This window comes from Vidua macroura, chromosome 3 (assembly GCF_024509145.1).
Source record: "Vidua macroura isolate BioBank_ID:100142 chromosome 3, ASM2450914v1, whole genome shotgun sequence".
Lineage (NCBI taxonomy): Eukaryota > Metazoa > Chordata > Aves > Passeriformes > Viduidae > Vidua > Vidua macroura.
In genome coordinates, this window is record NC_071573.1 from 60,865,156 (window position 1) to 60,890,817 (window position 25,662).

The following is a 25,662-nucleotide window of genomic DNA, read 5'->3' on the forward strand; positions in this document are numbered from 1 at the left end:
AGGTCTACCAGTGGTAGGTGTGATTTTAATTTTAACTCACAAGTCTTGCATTTTAAAGACCTTCACCAGAAATTGATGTGCTTTGCATGCCAGAAGGGTGCACCAAAAACTGTTCTGGGTTCCTCCCTGGCCGATGTGCATGCCTGTGTGGCTGGGCAGGGGCAGACAGTTGGGCTTCTTGGGTAAGGAAAGGGAAACTCATCCCATGAGAGATCTTGGGATTCCGGAATTAACATTTTCATCTGGCCAAGAGCAGAAAATCAGAATGTAAAGAACTTGATGTTATTGATATGCATGGATGGAGAAACTTTGAACTGTAAATGTCAGCACTTCTATTGCAACATTTTTGCAGAAATTTAGTGAAATGAACAACTGGAAAAGGGAAAGATTTCTGGCAAACATAGAGGAACAACAACAAAAACCAAAATAAGAGCACCTAAATTACCACAGAATTTTCATGACAGGAAAAAAATTACGTGCAAAACTTGAAACATTCCAGTTGTTGTGGGGTTTGTTTCCAGATACTGGACTTTTTTTTCCCAAAATACTTACTTACACTTCCAAATTATTTTAAACAGATCATTTAAACAATGTGTATGTTATGTTGCACTATAGTCTAATATCTTCAATCTCATACTGTTGCAATTAGAGGTTATTAAAAGTTTGTGGTTTCAAGATTTATTAGTAGATTATTCACATTTCTGTTTTCTCGGTTAAAAATTTTTCCATTTAATTTTACAGTATGAAAAAAATATATGCTTCTGTGCCATCAGTCCCTTTTCAAAGAATATCCAATATAGTCAGGACAATGATTATGACCCTAAATAAATTCACTTACAAATAAAGTAATGAATAAGCCACTTATGTACTATGAATTTTAAAATAATGTTATTTATGAGGTCAGTCTAGAAGCAGGGATTAAGAATTTTCTAAAATTCTAAATAATGATTTAGAAAAAAACTTTCTACTAATAGTAAAACTCATTTAAGAAGTGGGGTACCTGGAATGAAATTAATTCCAAGATTAACTTTTGGTAAGAGTGCTTTAAAGTGACTACATAAGGAAGTTTTCCCATTGTATTTCCTTCTACTTACAGAACAATGCTATCCTAAACTAACATATGACATTAAAAAAAAGTCTTCATTTAATCATGGAATAGTGTATTAGATTTGTAATGTGTATTGTAACCAGTACAGCATTTGTAAGTTACAGACAAATAGCTTATATAGAAAAAGTGAAGGTCATAAACACAGCAGTCAAAAGCAAATTGGCATGACACTGTTTCTTGACAACTTGCAAGATGTTCTATCTATCTGTGCTTATCCATTTTACAAGGCTTAAACCCAGCAATTTGGAAAGAATAATTTCCCTCATTCCATTTCATTTCAGCCAACCTTTTGAAAATCATATGGTTCCAAGAAAACATGATATGAGGAAGGGAGAGAGAAGGCTCTCTGCTCCACACCACTTGCTTTTTTGGGTAGGCTTTGCATAAGCAACTCCCTTCAACTCGTGGCTGTGGAGTAGTGCCTGTGAAACCCAGGATGAGATGCCTGATTTATGTAACTGCTGTGCACAAAGCGATTATTTGCTAGTAAATTACTGATTTTAATCTGCGTGTAATCCTTTCCCTCCTATGTCAGATAGACACAGCCTAATCCTCCTACTCCTTTACCAGGAAGGTAAACCTTCCCAGGGTGGTGTTTGGGGGAAGCTGGGGAGAGCAGGAAAATGATAAGAAAATAAAGTTGTTGGTTCAAAAATGGTAACAAAAGCATCCTTTTTAGAGCATGCATTACCCACAAGGGAAACCATATAAATGTATGTGCCTGCGGTCTCATTCTGGAAATAGGTATGTGAGAGGGGACTTGCCTAAGTTTGTGATAATCCTATTATAGAAATAGATTTAATTAAAATTCTTCATTTACTGGGGGGACTGGAGAATGAAACAGTTGAAAAATTTTAACTTTGTGGGATATTTAAAGCCTTGTATGGGTTGTCAGCATATTCCTTCATAAAGAATAAGCAAAAACATCTTCTAGGCAAATAAAGATTTTTCAAAAGAAAGAAACTGTGTGAAACTCAACTATAGAGATGCTTAAATTGTCAGCTGCTAACATATTCTGGGATGATCATGTTTTAAAATATTATAACATCTGTTAAACACTTCAAAGAAGCATTAAACTAAGGTTTTTGTTTGCTTTTCTTAGCAGCCTTAAAATAACAAGCTAGGCATAAATTTTGCTAAGCATATGATGATGAGGTATTTGCATAAAAATGTGTAAGGCCAGGACTATAAATGTATTTAGGGACCTTTGGTTCAGGTGAGCAACAGGTGGGATTTTCAAGGCATGTAGTCACCTTACTGCTTCTGAAAATGGTGCTGAGGTGTAATACTCATCTTGAGGCAGTGACTATGCCTTGTGAGAAGACTGGATGAGCAGTTGTACTCTATTTTTAGTCACTATCTTTAGGTTGGTGGTGATGTGACTTCTGTTCTGGCAGAACCCTAAGTCTGAAGTTTGCATACTAGGAATGCAGATGGGTTTGCTTTCTTTCCAGTTCTTGGGTGTTGAAGTGCGACTGGCTGTGAAAAGATACTTCGGTAAGGGCACGTAGGAGGGTGGCAGTGAGTGTCTCCCTAAGAAGGGCACTCCTGCCCTGGTAGGCCCAGGGCTGCTCAAGAAGAGCTGAAGTAAAGATCACAGGGATTGTAGTCTCATAGCTCTTCCATTCTAATCTTTCACCATTAATGGAGGTCTTGCTTTTAGGATGGAGGGGCCTGTAGGTCAGCTAGAACCTAGGGAGTGGGAACAATAAGCTCAGCACAAGAAATGCAAGGTCACTTGCATTCACCACCTTCACCACTGTCTCTTAAGAACCCTCCTGTGAGTGAGAAAGTCAGGCATGTCAGACTCACTGCAAAGAGAGATACTGTACTACTTAGTCTGCTTCTACTGAAATCTGGTTTACACCAAGTTAACCTTTCAAATCATGTGACCTTGACTAATAAATGACACCATTTTGTTAAGAAATTTAGGGTAATCATTCTTCTGTTTATATTGTGTTTTAGCATGTCAGTGGGTACAGGCTTGAGTATAGTATTAAGTGAGCATAATATTGGAGTCAGTTTTAGAAAATGAAGTAACAGATATTTGAATCTCTCCACATCCTTTCATTTGCAGTCACTTTTCTGACTGATTTTTTCCCTCTGACTCTTGAATACTCCCCAATAACTGGAATATGCAAGGGATTTTGAGGAATGACAAAACTGTTCAAAACTGCAGGTTGTGCCTGCAGATATGTTGAACAGCCTTTGCTTAGAAATTGCTTCCCAGGGTCAATGGCATGGCTAGCTCCTGCCATGGGACATCCAGCTTTGGGCCACATGCAAATGGCCATTGGTCCTTAAGGATGCATGAGGAAGTTGCTGTCCATACAACTTTCAGCAGTGACTTTTCAATAACTGAGTAAAGAAATACACGAGGGTGACAGAAGCACTGGGGCCATGTAAGCTCTGCTTTTGGCTGACAAGGAGTGATGAATGGCTGCATTAAACAGGACCTGCATCTGCTTGCAATGCAGAAATGCCTTTAAGTTGCACTTTACATACCTTGAGGTGTCTTACAAATGCTAGGACCTACTTAAATGATTCTCTTAATTCAGCAGTTTTGAGTTCAGTTGAAAAATACCCTTGATCCTGCATAACTGTAGGCTCCCAGCAAAAGGTAGTACCACCCTTGTCTTTCCCACTCCCTTCTGTTAGACACAATAATCATACAACTGTGCAACCAGTCAGACATTGCTAGAGGTAAAGGAAAAATAATACACTACACTAAAAAAAAAACCCAAAACAAGTCACTAACCCCCTCCCCCCACCCAAACCCCACAGCACAGTTTCTGTGGCATCTGTGAGCTGATCTGCTTCATTATGTAGTTTCACAACCCAATGTCATGAATGGAGCATAATGTAAGAGTTGAGGCATGGACAACAATGCAGTTTATCTGGTAGCCTAGGATGGATTTCTATCCCTTAGATTCAATTACTGTTATCCTCAGCAAGCCACAGCAGTGCCATTAGCCCAGCTGATGGGTGCTGTAGAGCCATCTACTACAGGTGCTTTTGTTTCCTTCAGTCCTGAAGCCAACAGTGGTGCTGCCCTATGAGCCTTTTTCTGCTTAATGGCAAACACTTTTTTTTTGAGTTAGTTAAAAAAACCTGACCTCCTTTAGGCTGGGGCAAATTCTTGACAGATATTTGTAATGACAGCTATTTTTCCCCCCATGTAGTTGCTGTGGAAACGGGCCCTTAAAGATCGTTTCAAATACGTGCGGAGACCCATTGAAGATGATGAGCAAGTCCTGAGGAACAAATGCAAGTTTGGCCACAGGAGAGGACAGAGCAGAAAATCTTCTTTTGCTGAAAATACTCTTGATGATGTCCAGGGGCAGGTAGAGGTAAGATTTTTGGTGCTTGACTGAATTCAGTCTTTCAGCTCCTCTGTTGACAATAAGGCCACCAGCCAGTAAAGGGGAGAAATTATCTCATCCCATTTAAACTCATTTTGTATAGAGCTTGTCATATTGTCAGACCCTTGACTTTTTTAGGTACCAACAACAGAGCAAACCTGATATTGGACACCTTGCACATTTATTGTCATTTAGACTTGTAAATTGGACAGAAAATACTGTCTGTTTTTCAAAATGCAGTATTTCTATTCTGCTTTTGATTATATATCTCCAATTAGAGTGAAAAACAATAGAGAATTATGTCTACTAGCTGAAGCCTCTATACAAATAAGAATGCAAAGAGGTATTAGAGCTGGTAGCAAAAATCCTACTGTCACATTTGTTATATAAAATTTGTGTAGATGTGTGATGTACATAGAGACGTTTACAAATCTGTGCATGCAGTTGCTGTGTATTCCTTTAGTTGGAGAATTCAGAGCGTTATCACTGTCCAGTAAGTGTCTGAAGCATACTAATTAATTTATACACTTTCATAAATTCATTAAGGTTCCAGCTTTGCCAATGCTGCACACACCTCTTCGTGCTGCAATTAAAACATGGTAAAATTTAAACAATTGTATAAATGTGATAAAGTAGATATGTAAGTAGATATTTATCTTGTGCTTATCAGTGTCCATCCTGCTGTTTACCAGACCCTGTATTAGGGGAACAAGAGTGGTTTATTGGATGCATTTCTGCATATATTGCCTTTGTGATTGATGGTAGCTTTAGTTTCCTATACAAAATGCAAACACATGTTTGGGTTGGTTTTTAGAAATTTCAGTAATTTCTGTTTATTCGCTTCAGATTAATATGTTCAGGAATAAACACACCCCTTCTTGCCAACTTTAGTTGAAGGGTTTGCAGCATGTGTGAAGTAAGAAACCTGTGACTTTGGTGCAAACAATAAACATTCTTGCATTCAGTAAAGAAGAAAGTATAAGCTCCTGGTTTTGTGTGCACGTTAAGAGTTAGCCATCCTTTATCTGCTAAAGCCTGGAAAGGGCACATGTGGGTCTTTTCTGTCTTATGAGCCTGTTGAGAAGGGCTTTGGAGTGATCCTGTAGGGACTGCATGCTAAACTTCATTTATCTGTAGAGAGGGTGTAACTGTGCTGTGCTTCTGCAGCCCAGGAATCACCACTGTCTTTAATTGCATTGTCTGAGGCCATCACTGGTCATCCTTGTTTGCTTTAGAAAATAAAGACAAATATTGCATCTCCTCTAAAGGCCTAGACTTTTTTTGCTAGCCTGAATGTTGTAAGCAAATTAAGCGTTAAACTTAAGGGTGGTGAGAGTATGCTGAGTAACCCTAAACAACTTTCCTTTCTTTCTCTCATTTTCCCTGTATCCTGAACATATATATAAAAATGAAATACAAATATAAATGCAATAATCAACACTTGTGGGCCCTATTAAGGATTAAGAATGTATTCCATAATTTGGAGGGAAACATAACTTCCTTAGTTTTAAATGTGTTTCTACATTGAAAGCTGCAATGTCTGACTCTGAGATCCTAAATTATGTCACTACATATCTGCAAAATGGTACAAAATGTTTAATATTATTTTTAACAAAAGCAGTGGGGGTTTTCATTCTGTATACTTAGGAACACACATAAACACGCTTTCCTGTCCATCCTTGGCACTGATTACTCTATGAAAAATATAAACTCTTTGTGTCTTAGTCTCAAAAAAAAAAAAAAAAAAATATCTAGAAGCCAATACCATAGGTAAACTCAAATTATGTTCACATTGCCATTAGCCAGATCCCCTTGTCTTGATCCCTTTTCCAAGACTGGAAGAATGAATCAGCCTTGTGTGAACTAAAAGCCAGCACATCAAAATTAGTTGAGGTAAAATGGGTGAAAATGAATTCCAGGTTAAGGAGACCTTTGGAGACTAGTTAGTGAAGGATTCTTAGTCCCTTTGGGCCACCACACTCTCCTTTAGCTAGGCAGAATAGGACATTTAGGGCATTAAAGGTCAAAGCCGAATGGCAGAGCCATGCAGATGAGAGAGCACATCTGTTCCCAACAGATGACCTACTTACAAGTCTCACAGCTGACTTCTATATCGAGCTTTAGTTTCTGAGCAGTCATAAGCTGTCACTCTGTCATATGTGCTTTGTGTCTGTATAGTCTTGGATTGTTAATGGCGCTAAAGTGATAAAAAGATTGTTTACTGATAGGAAATGTCTCAGTGTTATACCTGGCATTTCTTTTTATATGAGAAGAGTAATAAAGTTATTACTACTAATAAAACCCTTAACCAATCTTTTTACTTCTTCATGTGAAAATCCAGCTACTTGCCAGGACAAGCTTCCTGTGATGTTTTTGAGCCAGATGATGTCTGCCCCTTGGACTGCCCAAGCCCCTTTACCTTCCAACCAGGCATTCTTCCTTCAAAAGCAGCTTGAGCATACTCGGCAGGGTATACTCGGCAGGACACTGCTTCCAGGTGCAGCATCTGTCTTTATGCTCCAGTTTCTTTAAAACATCTGCTGATGTATTCCTCGTTACAGAGCATTATATTCAAACAAGATTGAAGAGTAGCTGCTCTTTTTCTAGTGAGTAGCGTCGCGTGAAAAGTCTTGAGGAAGTGCAGGGCAGTAGGATGATGGTAAGCAAGCACATAAACCCAAGCTAGAGGTGTCTGTCACTAAAGGAGATTTTTATTTAAATTATGCTCCTTACAACTATCTGTCACGTTGCACCACCAGCGAAAGAAGCTTGGACTGTGCCTGGCAGACATTAATTTGAGCCTCTGCGTCTGAGGTATATTTAAGAGTTTTATCAGGAAAGCCTCCATAAACAACAAATTTTATGGCTATGGTGTGAGAATCCTCAGTCATTTTCCACAGTCAGGCAACTATCTCAGAGCTGCAGTAATCCAGGGAACAGTGTTTTGTAATGATAATGACCTTCATCTGCTGCAAATGGAAGGTACTTTCCATGACAAGGGTGATCACACTGTTAGAATACATAAGAAAAGCAAGCCAGTCTCCCCTCTGCAGCAAGGGTGGGATTACTGCTAAACCAACCATTCGGTGGCTTGTTCGGACTTCTCTCCTTATTGTGTTTTTAGCATCAAACCCCCTTCCTCTGCCCTAGGGACTTGTTTGATTTATGATCCTTCAGGCTGTGAGGGAAACCACCTCCTGCCAGTTGTAATAGGAAGGGCCCTAGACTTGGGGGAGACAGAAGAAACGGAAAGATAAGACCATCCTAGTCCTTGGCCAAAGCATTGTCAGAAGGCAAAAGGTGATGGAGAAGGAAATGGGGTTAGAACTGATGATTGGCTTGCATACCTTGAGAGCTTATGGCTCAACCACTATTTTGGTTTTCAGAGGGGTAGTGACCAAAGGGCAAATTTTCCCTTTCAGAACTTTCAGTTTGGAAATCTTGCCAGTCTCAAGCGGTGCTGTTCATGGAATGTGTGACTTCAATTCAGTTAGCTGAATACAGAAATTAAAAAGCCCACAGATATCCTGCATGGCTCAACCTGCCAATTCAGAAAGGTGTGTGTTTCCCATAGGTCCAGTATCATATTCTGCGACTCCCAGAGGCTTCTGGGATACCCTTACGATATCTCAAAAGCCACTAAATAGCTATATCTATGGAGCGGGATTAAGCTCCTTCAATCCATCCCAGACATTAAATAAGAAAATATCTCAGCAAAGGGACTACCCAAAGGTATCTTAAGCTTCCTGAACTGTAAGGGAATATAGCAGGCTAGAAGACTGCTACTAATTCTTGATCTTAAACAAAAATGGAGAGAGAGTACAGTCACTTTTCTAAAGCCTCTGATTTCTTACATCCTCTGACAGCCTGTTTGTGAGGTCATCAGGGTTTCTCTGAAGCTGTTACACAAATTATTTGGAGTTAGGTGTGAAAAGGAAAAATAGGATCTGACAAGATGTCAGCTAAGATAGCAGTAGATGTTTGCAGATAAATTGGAGTATTTGCCACACCCAGCAGAGCTGGGAATAACAAAATGAAAACAACTTATAAAAGGGGCACCATCACACCATCTTCTTTCTGTGTCAATGGGATAAAGAAATGCTTTGATGAGTACTTTCTCTGGGAGAAGTGATAGGATTCTGCAGAAACTTTAACTCACAAAGTTGGACATCTATTGATATTCCTGTACAGGGAAGATAAGCAGGAATTTTGAAACTGGTGAATGTGTAAATTCTGTGCCAAGAGGACTAAATGAAAAGCAGAGAAGACCCCTGGCCCAGGAGGAGCACCATTTGTGCTTGCTTTGGTGGTATCATGCGGTACAAGAATGGTGAAATTTATCCTGTTGGTTTTATCTGGAAATTGTCCTTTCTGATTAAAGGAGGAATCAGGACTGAGTGAAGTCTACCCTGGGAGATGGAGTCTCTTATCTCAGATTAGGTAAATTAGGCAAGGTAGACATTTCCTAGGGATATGCCTTTCTTTGCAGTGATAACTAACATCATGTTTGTCAACGGTCTTATGCCACTGCAGGAGTCAGAAACTTTAAACAAAATTTCAACGGCTCTAGAAAGAATAGGATTTGGAAAATGATGGCTGGAGAAAAAGGGAGGAATAAGAAAAATAAGGCAACAGCAAGGGAAAAAGAGAGCTAAATGTCTGTAAAGTTCTCAGAGGATGAACAGTTTGTGTGTGAGATGCAGAAATTCTCTTGACTCAATCTTATGGCATTATTGGCAGGTACAGAGTTAGGTACCATCTATACTGAGAATGCCATGCACAAATGAAACAGGAGTGATAGCACCTTTCCCTCCAAGATTAATGGTCTCCAAATTAAGCATTTGAATGTTTGCACAGCCGGAATGTGAGCATGCATATATAAATGATCATTCAATGGCTGTACCAAACTGTTGTAATGTGATTTTTCCACTAAAACTTTGATGTGCATACATTAAACTTTGAGCGTGTAGTGTTGCTTAGTTAATATTTTAAAATGCTTTTAAGTCAAAGCAAAAGCTTTAAATGCAAATCCCCATCATACATCTTGCACATCTTGCACTTCACCTTCTTATTTGTGTCAGCCAGTGTCTTTGTCATTCTGCTAGTTAAATTGTCAAGCACAGGTTGTCCCTTGGTAGAGGAAAACAGATTTCTGTCATTCTGCTTATGCAGATTACAAAATCAGAAAGCAGTTGTTGTGGTCAGAGATAGACTGACTTAGGTGACTTGAAAGTTTTTGGTTAGCACTGGCACATAAATTTAGCTCTGAAGTTGTCTGCCTGGCTCAAAAGAGCAGTTATGTGTAATTAAAGCAAAGCCTGCCTTAATTAAACATCTCACTGGAGTACAAGTCAGTGTGGATCCTGCTGATGGTTACACGCTCATTTTGCTTGAAAGCAGCTTGTCCATGCTGTTTCACCTGTCTTTTGTGTGCAGTGTTTGGATATGAGAAGTGAGGTGTGGTTTTAATGTCTTCTCAATTCTCTCCCACTCATCCCACAGGATGAGAAGATGGGCCTTGAGCAGTGCCCAGTTTACAGCCTGCCTTCCTAGATTAATGCTTGTTCCAGATCAGTTTTCAGTGTTTGGGGTTTTTTTTTGAGCAGACCATCACTTTGTAATAATTGTCCTTGAGTGTTTTGATCGCTCCTCCTGATATAAAACGGTCTGATGTTCATCATAGTAAATGCCGTTCCAATGATCCTGATTCTCACCACAGAAAAAAGGACTGCCCCTTACAACAGTGGTAGCAAAAAACTGTTCTATACACTGTGCTTTTATGATGCCTTGTGTCTGTATGTGTTTCAAAATAGCAAGACCCACTTTTCAGTATTCAAATATCAAGACAGAGATTATGCTTGCTTAAATAACTGTGAAAGCTTGTTTCTCACCCCGAAGAAGTTATAAAAGCCAATTAATGGAAAAGATTATTCCAAACAAGAGTCCTAACTACTGTCAGGCTTTCTTGTGTAAGTACCTTGAGTGTTGATGCTAACTAATGCAGGTACACCCAGCGATCAAGAAGTGTTAGCAGCATCAATGCTCTTAGCAATAACATGACTTGGAATATACATTGGTATCTAGCAAGGAAAATTCAAAATGTGTTATTAACAGCTGCTCTATTGACAAAAGCAATAATAATGAAAGAGGGAGGCTGTACCAACAATACTACCCATCAGCATCCCAGTCCTAATGTGTGGTGTTAAAGGACTTCCCATTCCGTGTTGACGCCACTGACCTGTCTGCATAGCACCACTGTTCCAGGAGATGGTTCTCATTACCATCACATGTGTTTTACATTGCTTTCCAGCAAGCAGATTAGTCTCCATCCAAAGGAGTTGCCTCAATGGAGTATTCCCAGAGCATCCCAGGTGAGGAACCTGGATCGCTGGTTGGCAGTGAACAGACTGACAGCATGCAGTAGTCATATGTCCTCATATACACCTCTTTAACTCCTCTGCTCCTATTTGAATTCACTCTCTCAAACTGAGGAGCCAGTAGGTCCTGTTGGCATTCTTCAAAAAAGAGATCTCTATTTGACCTTAGCAACAATCAGGCTGCATTTACCATTCAGGAATTGGTCTAAACCCATGTAAAGAGCAATGAGTTGTCTGCTGTACACACCAGAGGCACTTTCATCACTCTGATTAGGCAGTCATGTTTGGTGTTAACATTCATGTCCTTTACGATTTATGATGCTAGCTTTCAACAGTAACTGAAAGCTTAGACCTTGGAGATCACATCATGCATAAGAATTGCTCCCTCCCTCCTCACAAACTGATGTAGCAGTTTCACTGCCTTGGCTGTGACACTGTTTCATAAAAGTACCCTGCTAACTGGGGCTTTTTTACAAGAAGATGCTAATACAATCTTGGATCTTGGGAAGAATCAAGATCCATCAAAAGGACATTTAGGAATCGGGCCTTTATTTAGAAATCTGCCTCCAATCAAATGACTATCCTCTTGCTTCAGGAGATGGGAGGAATTAGGAATTTGGAGTCTAGTAGTTTTTTGTTTGTATGTATTTTGCTTTAATGTGAGCATCTTAACACAATCTGCTTGTATATGGTTCCAAGTAGAACAGTGAATAGCAGGTGGGGAGTCACAGTCAAAAGGCATCTGGAGTGTAGGTAAAGAGCCTTACAACCTGTGTGCCTCCCAGACTTGGGAGTCTTCAGTCACAGATACCTGAGATGCCAAGAAGTCAAGAGCGTTTGCGGGCATGGGAACCAAGGGATGGGCTCTCTACTGCTGTCACCCTTTGAGTGTGAATCCAACAGAATGAGTAGGAGCCTTGGCAGGACCATCCGGCAGGCTAGGGTTAGGTTACTCTGACAGGTACTGGGTATCCTCTGCTTACCTCATTAACTTCCTTTCCACATCCTTTTGCCTTTTTTTCTGTTCTGCTGCCCTTCTCATCAGCTTGCGATGATAAGGCAGCTTCTTATTTAAAGACACTGAGATAGATTTTTGTTTGTTCCAGAAATTTTTTTTAATCAAAATTTTTTTGTTTAAAAAGAAAGGAAACCCTTTACATTATAAACTGAGCATGTACATTGCTAAACAAGACAAAGTTCTGTATACAAAAATAATGAAATATCACCAATTAACATTCTTATTGTTGCAACTAAAATGGATCTTACTGGTGACACAACTGAAAATCTGGCCAGAGGGGTTGGATGACCTCAAGAAGTAAAGACTCCTCATTTAATGAGGCTATTTTTTTTAGTTCTGTCTGGTATACGTGCTGAACTGTTAGCTGTGGCTTCTTCAGATACTGAGATAAGACATCCCAGCTTTGGTCTAGATAGGATTGGTTTTGCACATTATCAAAATAACTGAGCTTTAACCTTATGGTCAAATTTTACTGGAATATTGCTGTGCTGAAACTGGCTTTCTCACTATGATGGTTGAAGTGGAGAGCATCTAGAGTCCTTCCTAAATAAGCAAGTGGTGGACTGGTAAGTCAGTTCAGTAAGCAGCTTCCCAAATCCAGATTCCTCCTGCAATATTAAAGTTAGCTATAACATATTCTAAACGATACTTGGAATCATTCTCCAATCAAATGGGTGCTGCTGAGATAACTTATTTCCACCAAAAGAAAGCCACCTCTCACCTTTCCACTTACCTTAAAAGTCAATTTATTCACAATCAAAGAAGTTGGAAAGATTACAGAAAGTGATTGCTTTAAGGCGAGGCAACCAATTCTAACTGACTTCTTCTTGTATTACTCCCAGGTAACAGATGATTTACACTACGAAGTTTGGCCTTCCATTGCTATTTTTCTCCCCTAATAAATAGCTATGATAGCAATTCTTCCTTATACTACTGCCATATTTCTCTTGATAACTTGCCATTGCCACTGATGAAAATGTCAAATGATCTTCTTTAGCTAATTAATAATATCATCAAGTAAACTAGGTCTGAAGGACAGAGCTGACCACAGGGAAAGACCATCAAATCAAGCAGTGTTTGCCTTGACAAGGGGGCTGGAGAGAAGCTGGCGTAAAGGTCACAACTTCTTCTTGGTTTTTGTTTCTAAGCAGCCTAGTCAGTCAGTCTGTGGTTGCAGCACACTGGGTTGAGTTGTTTTGCTTTCTTGTCTCTGCAAGTAAGACACTGAATGTGACAGACAGCAGGGAATGAGCCACCATGTTCCACATCAGCTGGCTGAAGAAGTTCCTCCTTTATTGGCAGGAGGCCTGAAAGCAGACCCACAGGAGAAACCAGTAGTGAAAGAGCTTTTTGGAGTCAGAGACTTCAAGCTAGCTCTTGCACAGCATAAAAACATAAATGTAATTTTAAAAGCCCTAACAACTGCCCAGGTTTGTGTGTGTGAGAAAGTGTGGGTATCTTGAAACTGACAAGAATGGGTCATCCCTTGGTTCTGTGTACTAGTCACAGTGAAGCAAGGGACAGCCTGTCCAAGGACAAGTTAGCAGGTTAAGGAATAGCTGAATGGCCCAGTTGGGAATATGTGGATACTAGGATGGTATTCATAGCAGTAATCAATATAAATTTCATACCAGAAACCATCAAAGGCTGATGCAGGAAGCTTGCAGAGACGACACACCAGCAGCAAAACAAAACTCTTGATGACTCTGAGTGATCTGGTGGACACTTACACAGGATTCTTTTCTGTGGCTTTCTGCCTTTTCTGCACCGGTTATAAAGGCTTTCTCACCCAGGGTGAGCAGGAAGCCTGATTCTGCTAAGGGACAGGAGTGCTCAAGGTGCACTCCCTAGGTACAGGATGGCTGGCAGAATATAAAGTCATACCAGAAAAACTAGAGAAATTTTGCAAGGATTCTTAGTAGGTGAGTTCAGATGATCACATTACTGGGACCATTCTTCATGGGCAATGTCAGGGCATCTGTTTCAAGACTGGCATGTCAGTAAAGGGGACAGAATATTTCACTAAAGTGAGCAGTACCGCATTTCCAGGATCAAGTACTTGCACAAAGTTTTCAGTGGTGTCCATGGATAAAACAGGTAATTTTTAAATTGTGATGTACAATTTTTCTCGTATTAGATAATTGGAGGTAACTAATTTGATGCCAGTTTTTAGAATTTCAGGAGATAGCTAGAGAACATATGGACCAAGAAACCTTCTGTCTTCACTGGCCAAGTTGGCAAGAACTGTAATGCAGACCCAAGAGATTAACACATTAGGAAGGAATCAACAAAGTTTTGGTAAACAGACCTAATTCTTCACAAATTCATTAGTTCTTTGAAGTATTCAACAACCCTGAGGGCACAGGCAATCCAGCTGATATAGTTTACTTTAAATTCAGAAGAGATTTTAGCACATGCCTTTCAAAGGCTCTTAGAGGATATAATCTGAGGGGATAAACAGGAAGGTCCTTGAATGGATAAACAGTTAAAAGATAGAACAAACAAGGCTATGCAGAAATGGTTGGGGTTTACAGTGGAAAAGATTATGAATGCTTAGTTTAAGCAGTTCAGTATATTTCTAAATGACATGGGAAAAGTAGACTAGTTGGCAGATTGCATTTTATGATGCTATCAAGGATAGTAAAGACCAAAGAATTGCAGGAGGACCCCATTCCAGGGGAAAAAAACCCAGCAGATGAAATTCAGTTCTGATAGATGGAAAATAAAGCACAAGGAGAAAATCCAATCGTAACAACACTTACAGTGATGAGCTCTGAGCTTATTAGTACCATTCACAAATGCTATTTTTGTACTAGGCCAAAGAATATCTGGCACAATACTAAGCAGCAGTCCAAAAAAAAAAAAAAAAGTTGATTACACAGAATTATTTAAGAAAGGAACAAAAGGCAATGCATTGTATGCCCCTGTGGTGTCCCAGTATATCTCAACAAGTACTTTAAGTTATACTGCACCTATTTCATAAAGATTACAGTGAAGTCAGAAAACTTGCGATGACAGTAACAAGGATAATTGAAAGTATGGACAAGCTTTCATATGTGGAATGATTAAATAGCTTAGGATGGTCTCGGCTGGAAGAGAGATGGCTGAGGACAGAATATGACACATCTGTAAAACTATAGTGGCATAGAGATGGTGAATAGGTTTTGAATGCAGTATGATAATTAGGAAGCAGAAGTAGCAGGAGAAAAACAAATAAATGCATTTCCTCTGACAGCATATAGTTAAACTGCCACATTTAAGGCAAGATTTTGTGGAAAGTATGATTTTATGAGAGTTGGAAAAGTGACTGGGAGAAGTAATTGAAGGAGAAAAAAAATCTACTGAAGGCTGTATAACTATAAAGACTGAAGGCTATTAAATATAAAGTTTGGGAGTCCACAAACCCCAGTGTAGTGAAGTCTTGATGAACTCACCTGTACTCATCATTTATACTTTTTCCCAGCACCTCTCCCAGGCAGGTGGGGAGGGTGTGGTACTAAGTTGTCTCCCCACCTCTGCTCCTGTCCTCTGAGGAGAGGCCAGGACTGCCTACCCAAGCTGATCACAACACTGTGGAAACCCAGGGCACCTGGAACATTTCTCTCTCTGCTCTGGGGTGTCCTGACCCCCAGGGCAGCACTGACCTTGACCCTCATTCATGGAGAAAACTTCTAAAGCCTCAAGGTAAACTAGAAACCACAGAAGTGTGATATAGATTATAGAGATTGTAGAGAGTAGTGTAGTATGTCACATGGGTGAGAAATTTAGGTTTTAGGATTTTTAGTATGTTATAGATGGGTTCAAGATGGAGGATATAGGGTGTTGTCTCGAGTTCATTTTAATTCCTTCTTCTTCTTTCTTCTTCTTGGGTTTAGGTGGGTGTAATTGGGTAGAAAAATCTGCATTGCAGGTCTTTAGGGGTCAGTTATTGGATTAGAAAGGAAAATAATTTAGGTGTCACTTCTTAATTGAGTAGTTTAGTTTTTTGATTAGACTTAAAAGGCCTTGTAAAAAGAGATTGTTAGCCATTTTTGTGCTGTTTCTCCTGCATGCAGAATCTGATGCAGACAGTGTGCTGAAGTTTTGATAACAACGATAAACAGAAGCTGAAGACCAAAAAAGTTCAAGGCATCTCTCATTCCTGACACAGAACTGCTCCGGGAGGGTCTCCCCTGCCAGGGGAGCCCCCAGGGAGTTGCCCAACCTGGGGCCTGCAAACTCATACAACACTACTGCTGTAACACAATGAAGACTAAAATCCCCTATTAGAAAGAGTGCAGACTGTGCTAATACAGAACCCTTGCAAGGGCCAGGGAGTCGTGCAGGGGTCAAGTTAGGTAACTGTCCTGCATGCAGAACTTATTTTCTTCTGTGATGCCAATGGCTATTGGTATCTATGGATATATACTAGGAGAGAGGCAGGTTTTTCATTGTGTACTCTGTGCAACCATTCTTGGAACATCTGCATGATTTCAAAGAGGGATGTTAATTAAAATGGAAAGTTTAATTGCACATGCAGAGCACTGCAAAGTGGTTTGGGATATTGTGTATTTCACAGCTCTATGTCGGAAATGTTCTGGGGAACGTTTTGAAGTGTCTTAAGTCCCTCTGGCATTGACCCACAGGCCACCCACATGTGTAGTCACAGCTGCATCAGTGACAATACAGACAGGAAAAGCCAGGGGCAACGCAGCCTGAGGATAGTAACTGTACCAACTGTGCATCTCCATGTCCCTCAGCTTGTTTCAGTGAGCTAATTCACTGTGTCCACTGATGGATAAGCTACACACACTCAGGCTACTCCAGCTGGTGTACTGCTTTGGATAGACATTCCTTCTCTTAGTAATTACCGGCTTTGGAATTACATCAGGGACAATAACGAGAATTTTGAGGAAGGTTGTTAACTATCCTCACGTACAAAAATACTTTTTGAAAACATTAACAGTCAAACTGCTCAAATAATGGTTTTCAATAAGAGTTTTTTTTAGTTCCGCTGGTCTCCTTGGGGGTAAAAATTCCAGCTGCACAAATGGGAAAGTTAGTTGTCCTGCTTTTAGAACCTGTATGGGTAAGAGGAAAATACTAAAATTCTCTTGGTAATACAGAGTTAATATTGCTAAATACTGAGTTGTCATTAGAACTGACTACTCATTTCCAATAAACCACAATGAGACAAACCAGACACAGGAACAGGAATTTCATGAATAGCCTCAAATATACAATTTGGGCTTGGGGAACTTGGCTGACAGGTATAGTTTTATATGAAAACAGACCTCAGTCTAACTTAGGAGAGTGAGTACAGAAAGCTGGAACTGAAACCACACTACCCTTTCTCTGCTGAGCTTGGCTATGCTCAAATCACAGTGGTCACATCAAATAACATGAGCTAAAAAAGCTAAATAATCAAATAAAAATGCTAATTTGTTACAATTCTGTCCTTTATTTCTTCATAGGAAGAACCTGCTCATCTTAAAGGCAGTGCAATGGATTTACATATTAAGTGGCTTAATCAAGAGTATATGAAGACTCAGAGGAACTGGGAAGAAGTGGATAATAGAATGAATGCAACAATAGAAATACGGAGAAAGATGATCAGTGATAAGGCACCTTTAAAATATATTCTAAGACAATTTCCTTTCTTAAGATGCCCTTATCAGGTAACAGAGCTATTTTTAATAATGACATTGAATCCTGTGTTATAAATGTGATACATCTGTAGGCATGTATTTCACAGGATATTTCCACTGAAGTATCCATCAGCAATGTTCTCTTTAATCTAACTCATATTGAAACTAATCCCATTTTAAAAGGTTCATTAGCTCAACTCTGAGTTAAATGTGCCACATGTACCACCGGTGTCACTGTTTGGTGTTACTTGATGTATTCCTTTCCTGCTTTGAAAAAAAATTACGTCACCATCTCAAGTTTATAATCTTATTTAACTGAGCTAGTTTTATCCTGTCTTCAAAGTGAATGCATTGTTTACAGTTTTGGTTTTGAGGTTTGCAATACCAAATACTTGTTTTTCTTTTAGCTTTTTAGGGAGTTCCAGCTTCTCACACACATGGACATTTATAAGAAAACAGTTGAGATTTTGGAGATTTATTCAGAAAACATATTGTCCTTGTATGTGGTGAGGAATAATCCAATTAACATGATGCTGCAAGAAAATCTGAAGCAGCACACAGAGGAGGACGTTCTGAAATGTCAGTACAAATCTCCTATGCTCTGAATATCAGAATTTTGTTGTAGATGATTGTTCTTACTTATGTAACTAAACTAGTTTCAATTGTACTGCACACACATTTCAAAAATGTTATGGTTTCTTTAAAAATACAGAGTGATGGTGAAACATTGAGAATAAAAGCTACTAAATTAGTAGGAAAATTGAGTCAGTCAAGTACTGAAACTTTTTTTTCACTGAATAAAAGACTGCAGGTCTGATAAAGTAAGTAATTACCTTAAAATAAGTATTGCTAGATGAGCACAAGTATGTATTTCTAGATACGAGTGCTTATTATTTTCTAAAAATACCCACAGAAAACTAATTTTCTGCTTTAGAAATAGCCTCATAAAAAAGACACAATTTCCTTTGCAAGTCAAGTTTCTATGGTTATAATCTTTACCCCAGTAAAATTAAAGAAGTAGTTCTCACTAACCATTTCAGGCACCTCATCTCTGCAGAGACACACTGTAGGAAAAAGGGCACAGACTGGTACCTCTGGTGAGGTCCATGTACCCTGGCTCTGGGGGAGCAAACACCTGCTGACACTCAGCCTCTTTCAGTCTGAGAAGTCTGGGGAGTGTGGTCCTGCAGGGACAAAACTTTTCAAGCAGTCACTCAGAATTGCCATTCTTCCCCAGCTGCCGCTGCCTGTGCTCAAGCTTAGCTCTCTGAGAAGTCCTCCTTAGACTCACTTTCTGTCAAACAGGCATAATGCCAGGATATCAATCCAAGGTCACACCATATGAACACATGAGTGTCCAATAGCAGTTCCACTCCATTTATTGCCAGGTCATCTTTGAAAGAAGCAAGAAGTGTAGGTTAAAATTCTGGGGATTTCCTTTGCTAAGATTAAAAACAAAAGTACTCATGATAGATTAAAATTCTTCAATTAATAGTCTAATCCAGAAAGCCTTTATGGATTTTCTTTTCATATCTTTGGCCAAGGAAATCTATGGATATAGTAAGTAATTTCCCCTTTTCTTATGCAGCATGTCCACAGAGATTTTGACTCATACCTTAGTAAAGTCCCAAGGCCTTTACTTTTCTGTTTTTCTCTCACAAACAACTTGACCTGGCACCTAGACAATAAATGCATGACAAGGTAAGTTCAGTGAAGCACATGACACCAGAAGCCTGACCCGCAAAAAAGTTGTTATAGTCAATAACAGCTGAGCCAGAGGGATAGCAGGTACCAGGTGCCAGGAGGTTCTGCAGCACCAGCTGGTACCACAGCCTTCAAAGCAGAGTCCTGGAAACAGGGCTCCCCAGACTTCCAGTTTACTGGGGAGAGATGAGTTTGGGGAAGGGCAGTGAGAGCAGGAAGACTGCTCAGCTCACAAACTCAACTAAAAGCAACCCAAAGACCCACTTACTTATTGTGAGGAAAATGGAATTGTAATACTGAGTAGCAGAGTCTCATTAATTATTTGACACTAACGTTCATTACCAGCTGAGTTGCCTAAATATTGACTGTGGTACAAACTACTCTTCAAAGTGGACTGAACAACAGCTCCACTACTGAGCTGTTAACTATTACGTAGGCTGCAGTCTGTTTTTCCAGGATGATACTCCAGTGCCAGAAAGTTTTCATTTGTAATTTAATAGAAATCCTTGCCTTTGACAGATATGAAAATGACTGCTGCATGTTTAGTCCTGCCAGAGGTCTTTGGAGATGACTCCAGTCTGTTTGCTGCAGTGAACGAGGAGGTAGGATACAGACAACCAGCAGCCTTGGTCTCTCTTCCTTTTATCAGCTGCACATCACCTGGCTTTTTGGTGGCTCTGCTTAGTTCTGGGAAGAGGTGACATTAGCCTATCTTTTGAGTAGAAATACTCACAGAAATACTACCAAACTTCAAAGCAGTGTTATCAGGCTTACTTCCTTCTCTGATCTGTTCATTGTAGCAATGTTGTGGCATCATTTGAAATACCCTTTTTTAAATTTAGGTAAAGGCAGTGACACCAGTGTTGGAAGTGAAAAACCCCTTCAACATGAATTCATGCGAGTTTGCCCTGTACATAGAAAGGGAAGAGTTAGCCCAGCTCAATGACTGCACCATGGCTCTGGCGGCGCTGGTGGCTGCATTCCATGTGTTTGATATCCCATGCCCAAAGAGAATCCACAGGACACTGAACTTCCTGGAGTCCCTGGTCTTTGAAGTGAGGAACCCAGCATCCCTGCCCACCCTGGTAAAGACAGGGCTGGAGACACCCAAGTATCCAGTATCTGATGGTGCACCCAGCACTCCTCTCAGAAGCATTTGATATTTTATCAAAATAAATCCCTTTGTGCCATTCTTTCTAGTGAAAGTGTATGCATATTTAAAAGTTATGTTTAGTAATGACCTCCTTTTTTTATTGTACTGGCTACTTCTAAAAAACAAATTAAAACTCAAGCAGTTTCATTATTTTAAATGTAGATTTTAGAGCAGTCTAGAGATAATAAAATTTTCTTGATTACTTCATGCGTTATGTATTATTTTTCTGTATGGAGCATTTGAAAAATGCAGATATTTTGATTGTAAGAATTAAAAAAATCGTGAATCAACATGAGCATTTCACTGCTTTAGATGGTAATATAGTTAATATTTTGAAATGGCACAAATTAAACATTTCCTTATTACCATTACTTCATAATACTATGATTGCTGAGAGCTGAATATAATAATTTTTGTGGTTTAAAATGGTGGGCCTGATTTTCAGTTTGCAGGATGATGACTTTTTACTGTTTTCTTGCTTTCTTACTCTTTACTGTTTTCTTTAATTTTTCTAATGTTAAAACATTCTGTTTTAACATTAATCCTGAATTTACTAAACAGGGATTCTAAGATGAGCTCTCAAAGTAGCAAGAATTACTTATCTGGGATGCTGCCATGTGCATTGGTAACCACAGCTGTGGTGCTGCAGAGGGAACGCCTCATTTTCTTTCCAAATTTGTTCCCCGGAACAAATCAGCTTTCTCCACATGGTGACTCTGTCTGCCCACACAGAGGAGAAGCCCTCTCCTCTCTTCTTCCACAGCTTTCTCTCTTTCCCAGCACTCTATTCCTAACTCCTGTCTGAAAATCCCAGGGGATACTGTCTGGCAGTGCATGGCTTTGGACAAGTGCCTGGTGATAGGAACAGCAGCCAGGACCCATTGCATTAATTAGAAATAAAAACTGGCTTTTTATTAAAACACTGCTTTCTATTAGAGACCAATCTCCCACCAATTCAAAAAATATCAGCGTAGGCAAAGCAGCACCTGTGGTCACCATGATTTTTTAAACATTCCAAACACACAGCCTGGAAGACCTCAGAAGCTTTGTTAAATTTTGGCTGTGCAGGGGTGACTCCAAGGTGGTGATTACAGTGGGAGATCCTTCAGAATGCGAGGAGATGGCTGCATTTGATGGCCACACTCTCCTGCTATAGGCTTCACATGGTTCCCATGGAATGCAGGGAACCTTTATCAGTGTGAGGGCTGGGCTACCACTAATACAAAACAAAAACCAATGCCATTTCAGAGATTCAGTAGGTCTGATGAGTGGTTTTAGTGTCCAAGTGAATTTGTTGGCTGTAGTTTTTGTAACAGAGGTGGCTATGCTCAGGTACCTCATCACATGGGATACAAAAGGATTATGTATGTCCTCATTATTGTATGTGATAGCTGCATGAATAAAAAACTGGGCTCAAGTGATGTTTATTCTACATCTTGTAAACAGTATCAATTTAAAACCATTTCTTAAGCCACAGTACTTTGTAAGTAGTTGTATATAAATATTCAGGGAGGTGTTATCATCCCCAAGTAATCTCTGTTGAGCTGAAAATCTCTTTGTTGGTTATCATTGCAGGCTGTAGACCTGGCACACAGGACAGGCACAGGGGGTAAAGGAAAGTAAACTACACGGAAGGAGAGAATGAAAGAAAACAGAAGAATTTGGCTTTTTACTTATCTGCCCATGCAACTTCAGCTGCTGCTGGTGACAAAGTCCAGGGCTAAAAATGGCATTCTGATTGTAATGGCCAGTGGGATGTGAGCTTTGGGAGTAAGTGTTGAGGGACAGGGCACAAGCAGTAGCTAAGTTGCTCTTTTAAAACTACTGGCCAAACTGAGCTACAGTGAGGAATCACTCCACACCACATCCATCAGGAGCAGCTGGGTTCATCTGGGAGTCTTGGGCACACACAAAGGTAACAGAGGCTCCAGTTCAGGTTTTATTTGTATTGTAGTACAATAAGAGTGCAAATTTGAACGTACACATGTTGAACAAAATGTAAAAATATTATTTATGCAATGCTATGGGAGGAAATCAACAGAGCAATGCAACTTACTTAATACTGACCCTGTTTCACCTCATATTGTGGCAGGTACCAGTCACCTACACGACCTGGAAGGGACACAGAGAGTGAAAACTTAAGAACTCTAGCCAAAGAAAAGCCTAGCAAAATCTGTGGGAAGATGTAACATTCTCCAAGCTCTGTGCAATGGGAATGTTCTGTTCTCAGCTCTACAGCTGAGCAACTGCCCACTGCAACACTAAACAGAGGGCTGCCAAAAAACCTGATCCAACTCTTCTCTCTCTTCTTGCAAAGTAACATTCTGGAGCAGTCCTCAGTATACAGGTAGCTAGGCTTTCTCCCATATAAAGTGCATCTGTTTACATCTTGGGTGTATATATACCACATGCAATGACTTCCCCTATAATAATCCTCCAAGAAAGGAGGTTGCCTCACCTCAGTACCTGCTGGTGACATCTGCAGCCTGCTAATGACCTAGTGAATTTCATGTATTTTACACCTAGCATGTGCCGGTGTACCACAAGCATTTAAGTATCCTTTTCCCTGTGCTTTGCCTTTCCCCATATGCCTTATTCATTTACAAATCAGAGTTTTCAGCTAGAAAGTGGTGAGTAAAATAATTCTCCCACCCCTGAGAAAACAAATCTTGGTTGAATATGAAACCAGGGCAGCAGTCCTAGCTTGAGCACAGTTTCTCTCCATTGTTGTGGTAACTATGCTGAAGACTGGGAAGTGCAGACATGATTGAATGTAATCTCTTTTCTGCTAATTTCCTTGCCTCAAAATACTCCTCTTTTCTTCCATGTTCTGAAAAACGGTAGCAGACTCCATGTACATGGCTGGGAGTCTATTGTGCAGCATAAACAAAAATCTTCTATGAAGTCAAACTTTATTTTTCTGTTGCAGCCTTCTCTATACTGGTCTTTTGATAAAATACATTAAAGATGCTGGTGGCAAAACTCACGTAACATTTTTGTAATCGTGCAAAAGTAAAAACATTCAGTTATCAAAAAAGCATTATAATTTCAACCCCAACAAGGTTTGTTTTGTTACAAGCAAACAGACAGTTTTATTATCTGTAAAGTAATATGCTGTAGCATAAAGTGTCACATATGTAACATTAAGTGTTTCATTTTCAAACTATGGCACAAATACACATTAGCCATAACAGTCTCATCTGGCTACCTGTAGCCTAATTTTTGGCTGATCAGTTTTTATTTTGATAAAATGAAGTAAAATCTTCCGAAAAGTAAAATGGGTACATTGAAGTACAATTCAAGAATCCTTAGAAAATATTAACGTTCCCTTATATAATACAGCATAAATAATTAATGAAGGTTTTCTTGATGTCCAGAGAGAGTTAGGGATCCTAACCATCCATGGAGAATTAGCGCCATTAGTTTGGTAAATAAGACCAGCTGACTCGGTTGTTACACAGTACTTTCCCAAAAGCTTGAACACTTCCCAGAAGGATCAGATGTGTACTGGCTCCAGGAGAATATAAATAGTCCACCAGTGCTGAACTTAAGTTTCTTCCTTTCTGAGAGTCCTTACTCAACACTTCCAGTGAGTCTTTGTGCTTTGAATAAAACATGAGCTCCAGTGGAGAAAGCTGGTTCGTGCACATTTTCCATTATCTTCAGAGTTCATTGTGTGAGTTTTTCTCTGCAGCTTTGAACATCAGAATGGAATTAAAGATTTTTAGGGCTGGTCCCAGTTTAATGCTCATTATTTTGACTATGTCTGATTGGGTCATTAGCAGGAATGCTTCTCCATCAATTTGCTTTAAAAGAAAACCACACAAAGCTATTAATAGGTCTGACAGTGCAGCAGTATAACAGTTTCAGAAAACATGAAAAGTCCCAGGAACTTCAAACAAAGTTAAGGACTGGCTGAATACAAGCACTTTCAACTGCTTTCAGGAGAGCTTTGATTTCAACCTTTAGACAGATCAGCTAGTCTAAGAGAACAGGATGATCTTCTTCCTGCTCGAAAACAACTATCTGGCTAATTTTTAGCTAAACAGTTCTCATTTTCATACTGACAATATAAAACCTATTGAAAAGTAAAGTGGATAAATTAAGTATAATTCAACTATACTGAAGCACAGCAATGCTTTTAAACATCTTAGCTCTTCCTTTTATGCAAGCATCCATAGCAGAAGCTTCTGGATCTCACTCCCAGCTACAGAGCTGGAATCCCCTTCAGGCCACCACTTCTCTGCTCACTAAATAGCAAATTGAAATTAATTTGATCCCAGATGAAAATAGGGGCCAGGCTAATAAAACTGCCTCTTTGACACAAACATAACAGAACATTTCAAAACACGGAATATTTTTTCTTTGCATTGTTGATATTTTACTAAACATTACAAATGAACATTCTCCTGTAAGCAAATCACTCTCTCAGCAGGAGTGCTAAATCCCAACAGGAAGAGCCCCCAGGGTCCTCACTTCAGGGGCTTCAATGGGGCCAACATTTCCTTTGTAACCTTTGGATCACTTAAGTATCTATAGGTAAACTTTTGTGTAAGCTGGATAGCTATACGTAAAATGCAACTGTGGTTAGATAGGAGCACTGCTTAGCCTTAAAGATACTAACCTGAGATAAAAACAGAATAAATTTTTGTAGGGCTAGGAAACAAGTTTTCTGACTCAGATATGCAGCAAAGGACACCCCAGCACTCTTAAGTTGCAGAACGCTGCAGTCAGAACAACACCATGTGGTAACCCACAATTACTTTCTACTCATTTCGTACACAAAGCCAGACTTGGTGGGCTCAGAACTTGGAAGTGTTTGAACTTGGGGACCCCCAAATAAAAAGCTGAAGCATCTTAACAGAAGCAGGCTGAGGGTTCATTTCCATAGTAGAAGTCTGAACCATCATCTTCTACCTACTGATGTCAGCCAGTCCATGCCTCAATGACCTCATTGACCTCAGTGGGGGACATTTAATTTACTAGTCACAGACAAAGCCTGAGAGGCTGAATCCTAGAGAAGGGAAATATTTTCTTACACCTCTGAGAAAGAAAGCGTTAAGGATTCAGCATCTCCGCGGCACTTGCTGTTTGCTGACTTGATTAGCAATATGCCAACTTTTATTTCTAAATACATTGATGAGACACAGGGGATGATCCAGGCTTGAATAGTAAAATGCTCAACATCTGAGCTAGTGCCAAATGCCCAGAGATGCAGCCTCTCAGTCCTTTGATAAGCAGCTATGATAGTCATTACAGTCTACAGCACAGCCTGAAAACTTCTGTTGCAGGAGATTAGCAGGGCTATCTGTA

General features: G+C 39.7%; 2 protein-coding genes across 6 annotated transcripts in view; one reads left to right on the forward strand and one right to left on the reverse strand.

Annotated features, from left to right (window-relative positions):
- SAMD3 (sterile alpha motif domain containing 3) overlaps positions 1-20,552 on the forward strand; it is a 39,608-nt gene extending 19,056 nt beyond the window's left edge. The window contains exons 7-12 of one of the 2 annotated variants that reach the window (XM_053973664.1): positions 4,291-4,458; positions 16,491-16,568; positions 17,319-17,522; positions 17,900-18,071; positions 19,716-19,798; positions 20,039-20,552. In XM_053973664.1, coding sequence (XP_053829639.1) covers positions 4,291-4,458; positions 16,491-16,568; positions 17,319-17,522; positions 17,900-18,071; positions 19,716-19,798; positions 20,039-20,356 — 1,023 coding nt within the window. In that variant the 3' untranslated portion in view covers positions 20,357-20,552. The remainder of the gene's footprint in view (positions 1-4,290; positions 4,459-16,490; positions 16,569-17,318; positions 17,523-17,899; positions 18,072-19,715; positions 19,799-20,038) is intronic. The other variant, XM_053973665.1, reaches the window with a different exon arrangement.
- Positions 20,553-22,275: 1,723 nt separating this feature from the next.
- L3MBTL3 (L3MBTL histone methyl-lysine binding protein 3) overlaps positions 22,276-25,662 on the reverse strand; it is a 77,121-nt gene continuing 73,734 nt past the window's right edge. For all 4 annotated transcript variants that reach the window (XM_053974322.1, XM_053974320.1, XM_053974323.1 and 1 more), the window contains exon 22: positions 22,276-24,155. In XM_053974322.1, coding sequence (XP_053830297.1) covers positions 24,012-24,155 — 144 coding nt within the window. In that variant the 3' untranslated portion in view covers positions 22,276-24,011. The remainder of the gene's footprint in view (positions 24,156-25,662) is intronic.